The sequence below is a fragment of the Chlorocebus sabaeus genome, chromosome 9, assembly GCF_047675955.1.
Source record: "Chlorocebus sabaeus isolate Y175 chromosome 9, mChlSab1.0.hap1, whole genome shotgun sequence".
Taxonomy (NCBI): domain Eukaryota; kingdom Metazoa; phylum Chordata; class Mammalia; order Primates; family Cercopithecidae; genus Chlorocebus; species Chlorocebus sabaeus.
In genome coordinates, this window is record NC_132912.1 from 112,823,304 (window position 1) to 112,838,708 (window position 15,405).

General features: G+C 38.5%; 1 protein-coding gene across 12 annotated transcripts in view; it reads left to right on the top strand.

The window, feature by feature from the left end:
- The window catches only part of ADD3 (adducin 3), a 126,567-nt gene that overhangs the window by 80,382 nt on the left and 30,780 nt on the right, over nt 1–15,405 (top strand). For 7 of the 12 annotated variants that reach the window (XM_007964062.3, XM_007964064.3, XM_007964067.3 and 4 more), the window contains exon 2: nt 12,926–13,149. In XM_007964062.3, the coding sequence (XP_007962253.3) occupies nt 12,955–13,149 (195 nt within the window). In that variant the 5' untranslated portion in view covers nt 12,926–12,954. Of the gene's footprint in view, nt 1–82; nt 183–12,925; nt 13,150–15,405 lie in introns of all 12 variants that reach the window. The other 5 variants (XM_038009551.2, XM_038009553.2, XM_038009550.2 and 2 more) reach the window with 1 other exon arrangement.

A 15,405-nucleotide genomic window follows, 5' to 3' on the forward strand; every position in this document is an offset into this window, starting at 1 on the left:
CCTTCATTATGATTCTTCAGTTTTACAAAGAAATTTTTGTTCATCTGATGTGATAAGAATGTTCATATTTTTCTTGCTTTAGATTTCCTTGGAAACACTGACAAGGTAGTTGGCAAAGGACCTGCCATTGTGGAAAACCAGAATTTTGCATTGTACTTGTGCATATCAGATGTCTTGTTCAGGTTAGTGTTTTGACAATTTGTTATTTCTGAAGAGCTGACATGGATTCTACAAAGGTGTGCTATGTATTGACACTGTTGATGGTAAAATGCTTTCAAAAATAGATATTAGGATGGAAATTCCATTGGAACAGTATATGTGTTAGTTTCCTAGAACTGCTGTAACAAAGTACTGCAATTCCAGTGGCTAAAAACAACAGATCTGTTCTCTTACAGTTCTGGAGGCCAGAGGTCCAAAATCAAGGTGTTGGCAGGATTGGTTCTTTCTGAGGGGTCTGAGGGGAAAATCTGTTCCATGCCCCTCCCCAGGCTTCTTGTGGTTCCCAGCTTGCAGCTTGGTCCCTAGGCTTGTGCTGCATCAGTTCAATCTCTACCCTGTCATCACAGGTCTTTTTTCTTCCTGTGTGTCTTCTCTGTTACTCTGTGTCCACATCTCTTTCACTTTTCTCTTATAAAGATACCCATCATTGGATTTAGTACTCACCCTAATCCAGTATGATCTCATCTTAATTTGATCTACAAACCCTATTTTCAAATAGGCCACATTCTGAGCTTGTGGGGACATGAATTTTTAGGGAAGACACTATTCAACCAGTATAGTATGGTAGTATGGCTGAATGTCAGTCTCTAGATCTAAAAGATGATTCATTTGAAAAAGCTGGTTTTCGACAAATCCGTTTTGAGAAACAGATATCTGAGATTGATAAAAATCTCTTTTTGTGAACTTCCACTTAAAACCATTAACCAGTTGCTAATGTGGCAGGTTATAACCAAAAAGTATTTTTGAAAGTAATTTTCAGGTACCATTATCTGCGCTTAATAAGATGCATTTTCGTGGCACAATATTAGGCATTTCATAAAGAAAACAGATCAAGTTTTGATGATCTTGAAATGTTCCTTAGCAGCCAAAATCTGAAGGCAGAAACGCCTCCTTCAAATCAGACTGCTTTGCAGTTACAGTGTGTTGAGTTACCTACAGCTTTTGGATTGACTTTTGCAGCTGTATTTTATAAGTTATGAAAGCCAAAAATCTTTAGCTTGAATATCTGAAATAGTAGATCAAAATGAACTCTTGGTACTTATACCCTGTGGTTCTTTAATATTTTTTGTGTATTTTCCTCCAATTTTTAAAATAAGGAACTTTGTCTCATTTTTTTGTGCCTTTCCATCCCTCCCTTTCCCCCACCATGGCATGTCACAATGACTGTATTAGGAATGGAACCCAGAAATATGGTCCATGGTAACGAATCGATTTCCTAGACTAGAGTTTTCAGTGCATATTTATTTTGCAGACTCAGCTCATTTGTAATAATAAGCTTTGTTGGATTATTTGCATTTCTTCAGTTAAAATCTAATTTCATCTTGTGAAATAGGTAGATGTAAGATTAAAATTTGGGGAAGTTAAATTTCCTGTATTATTTGATTTGAATATTCATTTTACAAAAGATTCACTGAGATTTGTAGAGTTGGGTATGCAGTAAAGTACAAAGTATGTGAGAGTTGATGTTTCTTTAAAAAAAAAAAAAAAAAACTTTTTGCCTGGAAAGACTACCAAATAAGAGTGAAAGACTTAAGATATCTCCTGAAATTGAGAGCAATGACTGTTTATTTAAAAATAATAATTTCTGGTGATTCCTCCTTTTAAAACCTCTCATTTATCATGAGCTGTCAAGTTCTGGATAGTTTCCTGGATCTCAATTTTAAAATTTTCTCTAATAGCAGGGAACCCAACAGAAACTAAATGTCTGAGACGTACATCCAAGTAATCAATCCACTAGTCTCTGTCAGCTTTCTCTAAGGAGGGGGTGGGGCTGTGGGATGGGGAACCCTTCTTTTGTTTTCTCAACCATTTTTCAAAACTCCATGTTGAAGACAAATGGTGACTAAGGGAATGTATATAGAATGTTCATCATATTTTGTAGAAAGGAGAGTAAAGGTGCACCAAGGCCATGTGTCTTTGGATTCTGTAAGATACTTGAGGGATTGCCTTTCTGTGGTTGATTGCTTTACACATTTTATAGGAAAATATATATATGTATGTATGTACACACACATAATGTATATATGACATGTTTATAATATATATGATATATGTATAAAATCAGTTTCATATTTACTTTTCCAAATGGTTTATGTTGGGAACAAGTCAAGTTAATGTTAGATAATGATTAATGATTGAGTTTGGACTTGAAGAAATACTTTCTCTGAACTTTCTGTACATGTTTTCAGCTTTGTAACCCTGCCCCTTGTATGGCCATTGTAATTGGCAAATTTGACCTCATTTTAATAAAGATTTTTGTTTCAAGTTACCAATGAATGTTATTTTCACCTCTACCAATGTCTAAACAAGTAACTCTCTCTCTCCCTCTCCCAAACCCCACCATCACCTCAAGTACAGAAATCTGTTTGCCTAGGCTGGGCGCGGTGGCTCACACCTGTGATCCCAGCACTTTGGGAGGCCGAGGCGGGCAAATTATAAGGTCAGGAGATCGAGACCATCCTGGCTAACATGGTGAAACCCCGTCTCTACTAAAAATACAAAAAATGAGGTGGTGGCAGGTGCCTGTAATCCCAGATACTCGGGAGGCTGAGGCAGAAGAATGGCGTAAACCTGGGAGGTGGAGCTTGCAGTGAGCCGAGATGGCGCCACTGCACTCCAGCCTGGGTGACGGTGTGAGACTCTGTCTCAAAAAAAAAAAAAAAAAAAAAAAAAAAAAAAAAAGAAATCTGTTTGCCTCACTGTTCCTTGTAACAGGTAATGTAGATCAATAAAATATCCTTCATCAAGTATTGGTACTTCAGTGATACAGAAGTTAGATTGATCCTCAGCATTGTCCAACTCTGTCTTTAGTCTTTGAGCCACCCTGTTGAATGATTATGTTGACATAACAAGCACCTACTTGACATTTTTGGCAGACAGAGTCTCGCTCTGTCGCCCAGGCTGGAGTGCAGTGGCGTGATCTCAGCTCACAGCACCCTTCGCCTCCTGGGTTCAAGCGATTCTCATGCTTTGGCCTCCAAGTAGCTGGGACTATAAGCATGTATGACCATGCCCTGCTAATGTTTTGTATTTTTAGTAGAGATGGGGTTTCACCATGTTGCCAAGGCTTATCTTGAACTCCTGAGCTCAGGCAGTCCGCCTACTTTGACCTTCCAAAGTGCTGGGATTACAGGCGTGAGCCACCGTGCCCAACCCCTACTCAACGTTTTTTTACTTACTGTTCTGCATTTACATTATGAACAATGTATGTGTTATGACTACATCTAACTGCTTTGTTTCAGTTGTACAATCACAGGGAAACTCATGTTTGCTAAGAGTTTATATTAATTAGTATCATATTTTTATTTATAAAACATTAAGTACAGAACATTTAGTACCACAGTGGGTTGCTGTTACTATTTTGTTATTGTTGTGGGGTTTTTTTCACTTGACTTTAAGTTGGATTTTAAACTAAGGCTCAGTCCTAACTTTTACTAAACAACTACAGATTTATTGTTTCCTGGACTTTATGTTGAGGTTTAGAATTTAGTCTCATTTTAAAGATAATAGAAGTCATTTCAAAAGAACTGAAAAGGAGGTTCAGAAATTTAAGAATGATATGGATCAATCTGACAATTCCGGCAATAGGCCAGAGAGGTAGGTAGGTTTCCGCATGTGTGGGTTTGATAGCCATGGAAGACTTTGTGCAAATTTTATTGCTACTTTTAGAATATTTACTATTTCCACTTTGTGTTGAATATTGCGATATAATATTTTCAGCCCCCTCCCCCCAAATAAAGGCAGTGATCTAATGGCTAGATATATCTCTAGGATATGATAGTCCTTTGAGCCATCTCATCTTTTTTGGCTAACTCCACCATGCCTGTCAAGATCTATAACCATGAGGAATTTCCTTATTTGTGAAGAACCTTTGGTAATCTGAGACAAATTATTAAACCTCAATTTTTATACTACAAGACTGCAGAAATTAAAACAGCATGGTACTGGTTCAAAAACAGACACATAGACCAATGGAACAGGTTAGAGAACCCAGAAATAAAGCCGCACACCTACAACCGTCTGATCTTTGACAGAGTCAACAATAACAAGCAATGGGGAAAGAATTCCCTATTCAATAAATGGTGCTGGGATAATTGACTAGCCATCATATGCAGAAGATTGAAAACTGGACGCCTTCCTTTCACCATATACAAAATTCAACTCAAGATGGATCAAAGACTTACATGTGAGACCTAAAACTATAAACTCTAGGAGAAAACCTGGATTTCACGATGAAGTCTCCAAAAGCAATTGTAAAAAAACAAAAACTAGTACGACGTAATTAGACTTCTGCACGGCAAAGTAAACTGTCAACATAGAAAACAGACAACCTGCAGAATGGTAGAAAATATTTACAAACTGTACATCCAAAACTATACATCTGGATATAATATCCAGAGTTTATAAGGAACTTAACCCAACAGGTAAACAACCCCGTAAAAAAATAGTCAAAGGACATGAACCTCCACTTCTCAGAAGACATACACACAGCCAACATGCATATGGAAAAATACTCAACATTGCTAATCATCAGGGAAGTGTAAATCAAAACCACAGGGAGATACCTTCTGATACCAGTCAGGATGACTGTTACTAAAATGTCAGAAAATAACAGATGTTGGCGAGGTTGTGGAGAAAAGGGAACACTTATACACTGCTGTGCAGCCAGCGTGAAGGTTTCTCACATAATTTAAAACAGAACTACCATTTGACCCAGCAATCCCATTACTGGGTATATACCCAAAGGAATATAAATTATTCTACCAAAAAGACACAAGTACAAGTACGTTCATTGCAGCATTATCCACAATAGCAAAGACATGGAATCAACTACCTAGATATCCATAACAGTAGTCTGGATGAAGAAAATTTGGTACATATATACCATGGAATAATATGCAGCCGTTAAAAAAAAAAAAGGAATCTTGTCCTTTGCAGCAACATTGATGCAGCTGGAGGCCATTACCCTAAGCATTATTAACACAGGAACAGAAAACCAAATACTGCATGTTCTCACCTGTAATGGTAACTAAACATTGAATACACATGGACACAAAGGTGGGAACAATAGACACTGGGCCTACTTGAATGGGGAGGGTAGGAGGAAGGTGAAGGTGAAGGTGGAAAAACTACCTATCGGGTCCTTTGCTCACTTATTTGGCTTATGAAATTTGTACACCAAACCCCAATGACATACAATTTACCCATGTAACAGAGCTGCTCATGTACCCCCTGAACCTAACATAAAAGGTGTGGGGAAACATTATGTTGTATACTTTAAATAACTATAATTTATTTTTAAAACTGGGAAAAAAAAATCCTCAGTTTTCTTATCTATAAAGTTGGGGATACTGGTCACCTTTTCATAGAGTTGTGAAGGATTTGTCTTCGAGGTTGGGGGCACAGAGTCTCACTCTGTCACCCATGCTGGTGTGTAGTGGTGCAATCTTGGCTTATTGCAACCTCCACCTCCTGGGTTCAAGCAATTCTCCTGCTCCAGCCTCTGGGTAGCTGGGATTACAGACGCATGCCACCATGCCCGGCTAATTTTTGCATTTTTAGTAGAGATGGGGTTTTACCATATTTGCCAGGCTGGTCTCCAACTCCTGACCTCAAGTGATCCGCCCACCTTGACCTCCCAAAGTGCTGGGATTACAGGCATGAGCCACCACACCTGGCCAGAGTTGTAAAGGATATTAAATGAAATAATCTGTGTAGAGCTAGTACCTGAAATTCTGTGATTGCTTTAAAATGTTTCATTAAATTACTGATTTTGTAGTTTAGATATGTTTATGTATACATGCATTTCTATTTAGTATCTATCTTAGAACAATTTCAATTACCACTCATTCAGTTGATGTTTTATACTTGTCTTAACTCTTTAGGTCCCAACAGAATCTTTTTCTGTTTTCCTTGTTTCATAATAAAGCCCTCAATTCTTTTACTATGATGCTAAATTAGCTTTAGAAACAAAAGTAAAACTTAAATACAATTTATTATTACCCAGAGCACAATCAATGTCATTTTGTCAATAGCTTCTAATTAAGACACAGCGGTCATCTGTCAGGTAAAGAGTTAGGACTTCCTAGATACTGATCAATAGCCAACATAGTCTCCTTTTCAGATGGACTTGAGCCAATTTAACAGTCCTTACCTTGCGTGTAGTTCCTTTTTGTTTGGAACTCAAAGTTGTGTGGAATGTTCCATGATATTTTATTATACCATTTATCTGCCTGCCTCATCGACTTCTTGGTCTGCTCATCTCTTAATAGTCTTTGTCTTTATGCATCTTATTTATATGTTTTGGCAAAGATACCAAGTGTCTTTATGGTGTGTGGGTGTGTGTATGTATGTATGAAAAATATAAAGTTATATGACTGTGGTCTTTCCCTCTATCTCAAAATCTTATTGTACTGTACTCGCCTATTTTTGAACAGTGGTTGACCACAGGTAACTGAAACTGCAGTTAAGGAGGGGAATACCGTATTGATAAAATGTTAATGGGTACTTTTTAATATTTAATGATGTAGTTACTTAAAACTTGTCCCTTTGGTATTTAGGTCAAATAAACCACCATTATACAACCACCCCACTTGTACATCTATTTTTCTGTGCATGCTAGGCAAATGGACCATTAAGTCTATTACAAACACTAGAGTTTTAGCCCTTCTTACATACATAAACATGGTGTGATAGGCCTGTTTTCTTTCTTAAATTTCATTGAAGGAGTAAATTTTGATTATGGAGCAATCTGGATGACATGGTAATGCTAATAAACATCATTATTATGATTTTATAATATGATATTTGAGCAATGTAACTTTAGAAAAGTCACTCAACACCACTGAGTATAGTTTCCTCTCTGTAAAAAGTAATCGTTGAATCTAGTCTGAAATATTTCAAGAGAAGCTCATATAAAATCAATAGCCTTTTAGGAATAAGATCCTAGTACTTTGTGGGATAATTAAATTTTTCTCCATTTGTGCACTTAGTGCCATCTGTATTACTCAGTGCTGCTCAATGCCATGTTCATTTGAGTTTTTTCTCCCATTTTTCTTCATTTTTATCTATGTCTGCTTCAAGTTTTCAGATCTGTTGATTTCCATGTCAGTTGTGTATAAAATTTTGGCTAGCATTTAAAAGTAGCCCATGTCTTTTGAACTTAAAATGAAGAAAATTTCACTAGTTGATCTAAGGATGGTAGCTTGTCATAGTTTGTGTGGGGTCTAAGTTGTTTTCTAGAACTTCAAATAACTTTACAATTTCATAGTAACTTTCATCAAGAAAAACTAAAATAGCATTTGTTGTTTTGTTTTTTAACCAAATATGCTTCTTTGAGGTCTTGGCATATCTTTGATTATTCTTTTAAGTGTGAAACAATAGGTCTAGTACTTGAAAGTACAACCATCTCTTTGCTTATTCTAGAGAAAGCTGTTCAAACTGCCAAGAATTTTAAGTTTGGAAAGATTTTTTTATAAGTAGTAACTTCTTTTCAAAAGATTGTTTTTACTATTCCCAGCTTAGAAATAATGCAAACCAGATTTATTTCGAAGGAGTTGTGATATAGTAAAGTAACTTAATTCAGCCCCCATTTATGGAGTTCTCTTCCACTGTGAGGACTTACAAGATAGTCCCCCATTCCCAAGCTTACAAGGTGGTCAGTGGCTTCTCAGGTTGGATTTTTAAAATAACCATTTTATGGAGATAATTCACATACCATGCAATTTGCCCATATAAAGTATATAATTCAGTAGTTTTTAATATAGTCACAGAGTTGTACAGCTATCACCACAATAATTTTAGAACATGTTCATTTTCCTATAGCGCTAGGCAGCTACTAATCTGTTTTCTACCTCTATAGGTTTGCCTTTTCTAAACATTTCATATAAATGGAATCATACAATATGTGGTCCTTGGTGACTAACTTCTTTCACTTACAATGTTTCAAGGTTCATACGTGTCGAAGCACATATCAGTATTCCATTTCCTTTTATTGCTATGTAATATTCCACTTTCTGGATTACCATATGACAAAATACTTTGTGTTTATCAGTTGATGTTTGGGTTGTTTCTACTTTTTGCTATTAATGAAAAAATATGCTATAATTATATAATAGTCAAATACTGGAAATAACTAACCAGTCATCTTTCAGTGGGCAAATGATTAAAAAAGTGATACAGCCATACCATAGAATAGCATTCAACAGTGAAAAGGAACAAATTATTGATACGACAGCCTCTGTAAATCTTCAGTAAGTGATGCTGAGTGAAAAAAGCCAATCCCCAAAGGTTTTCTATATTGCATATTTTCATTTGTATAATATTCTTTTTTTTTTTTTTTTTTTTTTGAGACAGTCTCTGGCTCTGTCGTCCAGGCTGGAGTGCAGTGGTGCGATCTCGGCTCACTGCAACCTCCGCCTCCCGGGTCCACGCCATTCTCCTGCCTCAGCCTCCCAAATAGCTGGGACTACAGGCTATAATCCCAGTCAGTAATCGCTGGGAGGCCGAGACGGGTGGATCACGAGGTCAGGAGATCGAGACCATCCTGGCTAACACAGTGAAACCCCATCTCTACTAAAAAATACAAAAAACTAGCCGGGCGAAGTGGCGGGCGCCTGTAGTCCCAGCTACTAGGGAGACTGAGGCAGGAGAATGGCGTAAACCGGGGCGGCGGAGCTTGCAGTGAACTGAGATCCGGCCTCTGCACTCCAGCCTGGACGACAGAGCGAGACTCCATCTCCAAAAAAACAAAACAAAACAAAACAAATTCTTTGGTGAGGAAAGAATATGCTGTACTATAAAATTCAGGAGGGCCCTGAAAATTGTGGTATTAATATTTTCCTTTGTGTTGAGATTCGATTTGTTTTATATTGGATTAATGTTTATGTATATGTTTTGGATTTTTTTTTGCTTTGTTTTGAAATCATTTCAGACTTACAAAAGAGTTGGCAAAAATAGTGAAAGAATTCCTGTTTGTCCTTTACCCAGATTCCCTAAATGATAATATCTTCCATAACCACGTTGTAATTATCAGTTTCAGGAAATTAACATTGATGTAAATACTATTATCAAATTTGCAGATTCTATTTAAATTTCACCAATTGTCTACTAATGTCCTTTTCCTGGTCTAGGATCTGATCCAAGATTACATGTTGCCTTTAATTGTCACATCTTAGTCTCCTTTGTCTTTTTTAATCTGGAGCAGTTCCTTAGTCTTTTTCTTTTTTTTTCTTTTCTTTTTTTTTTTTTTTTGGAGACAGAGTCTCACTCTGTCGCCCAGGCTGGAGTGCAGTGGCACGATCTCGGCTCACTGCAAGCTCCGCCTCCCGGGTTCACACCCTTCTCCTGCCTCAGTCTCCCGAGTAGCTGGGACTACAGGTGCCCGCCACCACGCCCAGCTAATTTTTTTTGTATTTTTAGTAGAGATGGGGTTTCACTGTGTTAGCCAGGTTGGTCTCGATCTCCTGACCTCATGATCTGCCCACCTTGGCCTCCCAAAGTGCTGGGATTACAGGCGTGAGCCACCACACCCAGCCTTGACATGATTGAAGAGTACTGGCCAGTTTTGTAGAATGATCCTCAATTTAAGGTGCAGTCAATTGATTTGATTCAGAGTAACATAGTCTTCTGCAGTTCTGCTTTGAAATGGTTGAATATACTGAAACATTGCAGAAATATTCTTACCTGTGAATAATAATCCTAGGGGTTGGATGGTTGAGGGACTGGATAGAAATGTAATCATTGGCAGTATCTTTAAGTGGCTCTGTGTTTAGAGTATCTGTTTAATAGGTGCTTATTTTCAAAAATCCTCCCCAAAAAATGTGCTTTTAGGTATGTAATTCATAGAGTCATAAACAGTCCTTTGTAGTATCCTCAGAGAGCTTGAAAATGTTTTTATCTTTCTGCAGTGCTGACATTGATGTGTTTTAAATGGGTAGACATTCTGCTATTTGCAAAGCCTTCTATCTAAACTAAGCAGATAATTGTAACATTTTATCTGTGACTGGCTAAAGTTCTTTTAACACCCATATTTCTTAAAGCAAATTGTAAACTATTTTTGCATGAATACAGATTTTTTTTTTTTTTTTTTTTTGAGATGGAGTCTCACTCTGTCACCCAGGCTGGAATGCAATGGCATGATCTCAGCCAACTGCAACTTCCGCCTCCCGGGTTCAAGCGATTCTCCTGCCTCAGCCTCCCAAGTAGCTGGGATTACAGGCACCTGCCACCACGCCCGACTAATTTTTTGTATTTTTAGTAAATGCGGTCTTTCACTATGTCGGCCAGGCTAGTCTCGAACTCCTGACCTCGTGATCTGCCCGCCTTGGCCTCCCACAGTGCTGGGATTATGGGCATGAGTCACTGTGCCCGACCTGAATACAGAAACTTTTTTGCCTCACCCATCGCCCAGATTGGAATGCAGTGGTGTGATCATGGCTCACTGCAGCCTCAACCTCCTGGGCTCAAGGAATCCTCCCACCTCCACCTCCTGAGTAGCTAGGACTATAGGACTACAGGTGCCTGCCAACACATACGGCCATTTTTTTTTTTTTTTTAATTTATTTTGTAGAGACAGGGTTTCACTGTGTTGCCCAGGCTGATCTGGAACTCCTGGGCTCAAGTGATCCTCCCACCTCAGTCTCCCAAAATGCTGGGATTATAAGCATGAGCCACCATGCCCAGCCTAAACTCTATTTAAAAAAAAAAATGCAAAAATGTGATTTACTGTAAGAGTACTATTTTAAAAATATTAACACGTAAAGAAATATGTAATAAGCTACAATATTTCTTCAAAAAAATCAGTCTTACTCTCCTCTCTGGCATATATTCATTCTCACTTAGCATTTCCTACCCCTTCTCCCTTCCGTTTCCTACCTGACCATAACTTCTAGGGCATTGTTTTTCAAGCTGTGGGTCACAACCCATTAGTGGATCATGAATCCATTTGACTAGCGTTTATTAAAATGAAATAGATTAAAATAGAAAATATCAGAATGTACCACGTAGTAAGGGGAAGTATGTCATTAATTTATTTCAGTTATGTATCTTATATATTTGTATGTGAATACAATATCAAATGTTTGAAAGCCACCATTCTAGAGTATTTCATCTATTTGTATCTTGAACCTAATGTTTTTTAAATATGCATGTTGAATAGTTGTTGCATAAATATTTGTATAAAATTTTTAAAACTAGAATTTTGTATATACATGATACTTTGTTTCTTTTTTTTTTTTAAATCAGTGTTGACCAGGTTGGCTTCAAATGTGTAGCCTCGCCTCCCGGAGTGCCAGGGCAACCAGCCTGGGCCACCACGGCTCCCAACATGATACTTTGTTTCTAATCTGCATGGCCAAAGGCTACATCAGAGGGAAACCCTTAGTGTTCACAAGTTTTATAACTACTTTTTAAAAATTTGTTCTTTGAAGCATTTTCAAAGAATGTTATTGAAGACTATTTTTTTCCCTATTACTCTGAAATACTTAGAAAGTATGCCTTTGCGTATGTGGTATTAAAAATAAGAGTTGGGGGCTAGGCACAGAAGCTCATGCCCTGTAATCTTATCGCTTTGGGAGGCCAAGGCAGGAGGATCACTTCAGCGCAGCTTGGCACAGTGGCTCATGCCTGTAATCCCAACACTTTGGGAGGCCGAGGTGGGCAGATCACGAGGTCAGGAGTTCGAGAGCAGCATGGTCAATATGGTGAAACCCCGTCTCTACTAAAAAAAAATTCAAAAATTAGCTGGGCGTGGTGGCACACGCCTATAGCCCCAACTACTCGGGAGGCTGAGGCAGGAGAATCTCTTGAACCCGGGAGGCACAGGTTGCAGTGAGCAGAGATCACATCACTGCACTCCAGCTTGGGTGACAGAGTGAGACTCGGAGGCCGAGGCGGGCGGATCACAAGGTCAGGAGATCGAGACCATGGTGAAACCCCGTCTCTACTAAAAAATAGAAAAAAAATTAGCCGGGCGCAGTGGCGGGCGCCTGTAGTCCCAGCTACTCGGGAGGCTGAGGCAGGAGAATGGCGTGAACCCGGGAGGCGGAGCTTGCAGTGAGCCGAGATTGCGCCACTGCACTCCAGCCTGAGCGACAGAGCGAGACTCCGTCTCAAAAAAAAAAAAAAAAAAGAAAAAAAAAAAGCCACACAGTTGATGACGTTAACATGATTGAACCATAAGTTTCTGTTAGCTCTGAAAGTATCAATTTCCAATCAAGCGTTGTAATCTAAGATCTTTTTTTTTTTTTTTTTTTTGAGACGGAGTCTCGCTCTGCCGCCCAGGCTGGAGTGCAGTGGCCGGATGTCAGCTCACTGCAAGCTCCGCCTCCCAGGTTCACTCCATTCTCCTGCCTCAGCCTCCCGAGTAGCTGGGACTACAGGCACCCGACACCTCGCCCGGCTAGTTTTTTGTATTTTTTAGTAGAGACGGGGTTTCACCGTGTTAGCCAGGATGGTCTCCATCTCCTGACCTCGTGATCCGCCGTCTCAGCCTCCCAAAGTGCTGGGATTACAGGCTTGAGCCACCGCGCCTGGCCCTAAAATCTTTTTATAAGAATAAAAAATTGTTCTAATATTTTTGAGAAGCTACTTTTCAAAGTTGCACCTGTTACTCTGAGGGCAAAATGTAAAAGTTCTGCTTCACCCATGTAAATTTTGAATTTAATGAATTTATCATGAATGTCCTTCTTTGTGTTTATTAATGCAGATAACAAGAGTAATCCACAGACTTAAAACATGAGCTCAGATGGCAGCCAAGGCGTGATTACCACTCCCCCTCCTCCCAGCATTCCTCACAAAGAGAGATATTTTGACCGCATCAATGAAAATGACCCAGAATACATTAGGGAGAGGAATATGTCTCCTGATCTACGACAAGACTTCAACATGATGGAGCAGAGGAAACGAGTTACTCAGATCCTGCAAAGTCCTGTGAGTTGAATTAGAAGGCTGTAATTTTTCTCCCTCTTTAGAAATATTAGTATAATAAGGTAGAAGGTTTCTTAAACTACCCTCAGGTTAAAAGAGGGGTGGAGGAGAGTGGCGACCAGTTGCTTCCTGTCTTTCAAAGGAGAAATGGACATCTAATTTGTGTATTTGATTTGCAGAGCCTTAACGACAAACTAGTATTGTGTTTGGTGGTTTAAATTTTGTGTTTTCTGGGTATAGCACTTTATTAAAGGAGGATAAACGATTTTACTTAATTCAGGGACACCCAATTCAGACTGAATATGTAAAGAGAAGAAAGGCATGACTCAAGTCATAGGGACCAATAAATAAGTTAGGTATATCCAATGCACTATTTTCTTCCTTTGGGTACCTTGACACTCAGAGCAGCATAAGACTTAAGGTTTTTGAGGAAGTCTGTGATTTGGCAGCCTAATATTACATATGCCTACTGCAGGCACATGTGCATACACACTAAATTAACTAAATTAAAAGTGGATTATAGGCCAGGCTCAGTGGCTCACATGTGTAATCCCAGCACTTTGGGAATCCAAGGCAGGAGGATCACTTGAGCACAGGAGTTTGAAACCAGCCTAGGCAGTATAGTGAATCCTTCTCTTTACAAAAAAATTTAAAAATTAACTGGGTGTAGTGGTGTGCACATGTAGTCCCAGCTACTCCTGGGAGGCTGAGGCAGGAAGATCACTCGAGCCCAAAAGGTCAAGGCTGCAGTGAGCCATGATCATGCCACTGCATTCCACCCTGGACCACAGAGTGAGACCTTGTCTCAAAAAAAAAAAAAAAAAAAAAAAATTCCACTCAAGCCGAAAATCCTGTCTGCACAGCAATACTCAGACTTTGTGAATCATATTCAAGTGATCTGTTTTCTTACAAAACCTTAGTGGAAATGTATTAATACATTATGGAAAATGAGAGAACAGCTTGATTTAAAATGCAAGATGAATTCGTAACTTTATGCATAATGAAGATCATGCACCCCTAAGACAGAGTTCAACACACAGACACATGATGCCTAGGTTAGGGCTATATTAGGTTTCCAACTTGGGTGTCAAAGTTAGCACCAAGGCATAGAGCTGCCTGAAGTAGCCCTGGTAAATCATTTTTGTTATGTCCTTGTGAATTTAATCATAGAGGTGAACCCAGAACCAAAGGGGAATTCAACTCTGAGTAATTAATTCTCCCATATCAGTGGCCTTGGTGAAAGCATAGAAGTACAAGTTATAAGAACAATGTAAGCTTTGTGTAATTTTATTTTTTTTATAGTGCCCACTTTAAAGAAACTCTTTCCAAATGGGAAGATTCATCAGAAAAGTCATGATGAGAGAGTAAATGTTCAGTGCCTTACTTTATGCAAACTTGAGCATCTAGGTTTATAAAGACTTGAAGAGCACATTAATTATTTAGATCAAAATAGATTTGTTTCCTTCTCTGAAGAAACCCCATTTTTAAGAACTACCTTACTAGACCGGAAATGGTGGCTCATGCCTGTTGTAATCCCAGCACTTTAGGATGCCAAGATGAGAGGATTGCTTGAGCCCAGGAGTTTGAGACGAGCCTGGGCAACGTAGTGAGACCCGGTCTCCGCAAGAAATTAAAAAATTAGTCGAGTGTGGTAGTGTGAGTCTGTGTCTCATACTTAGGAGGCGAAAGGATTACTTGAGCCCAGTAAATCAAGGCTACAATGTGCTGTGATCACACCACGGCACTCCAGCCTGGATGACAGAGCAAGACTGTCTCAAAAAAATTTTTTAAAGAACTTATCAACCAAATGATTGTAAAATGATTGTAGTAACAGATAGCATATAGTAACTGAAAGAATGAAATGAAGTTTCAGTTTTGGTTAAAGTTGTTAAATATTGAGATTTCTTTAGGAAGTATCTCAAAGAGGACCACTGAATTCTAACTGTAGAGTTTAAATGAAAAAAAGTACTAAACTCCATTTTTATGCCAGGGTGTTTGTCTTATAGTTTACCCATTACACTAAAGGTGCATAATGTTAAGTAGATTAATTTTTTATACTTAGTATTTCTATCTGTAAATTGACCTAAAAGTAACAATTTTACTTATGCCTTGGGGAACTTGATGAAATACTGTGAAAGGGCAAACACATAGTTTATCATTTCCTTATTCACTTAACAAGAGTGATCATTTTCTGCCCAGAGAAGAACAAAGAAGGCTGAGATTTAAAAGAATTAAAAGTTGATATTTTTTTTCCTAGAT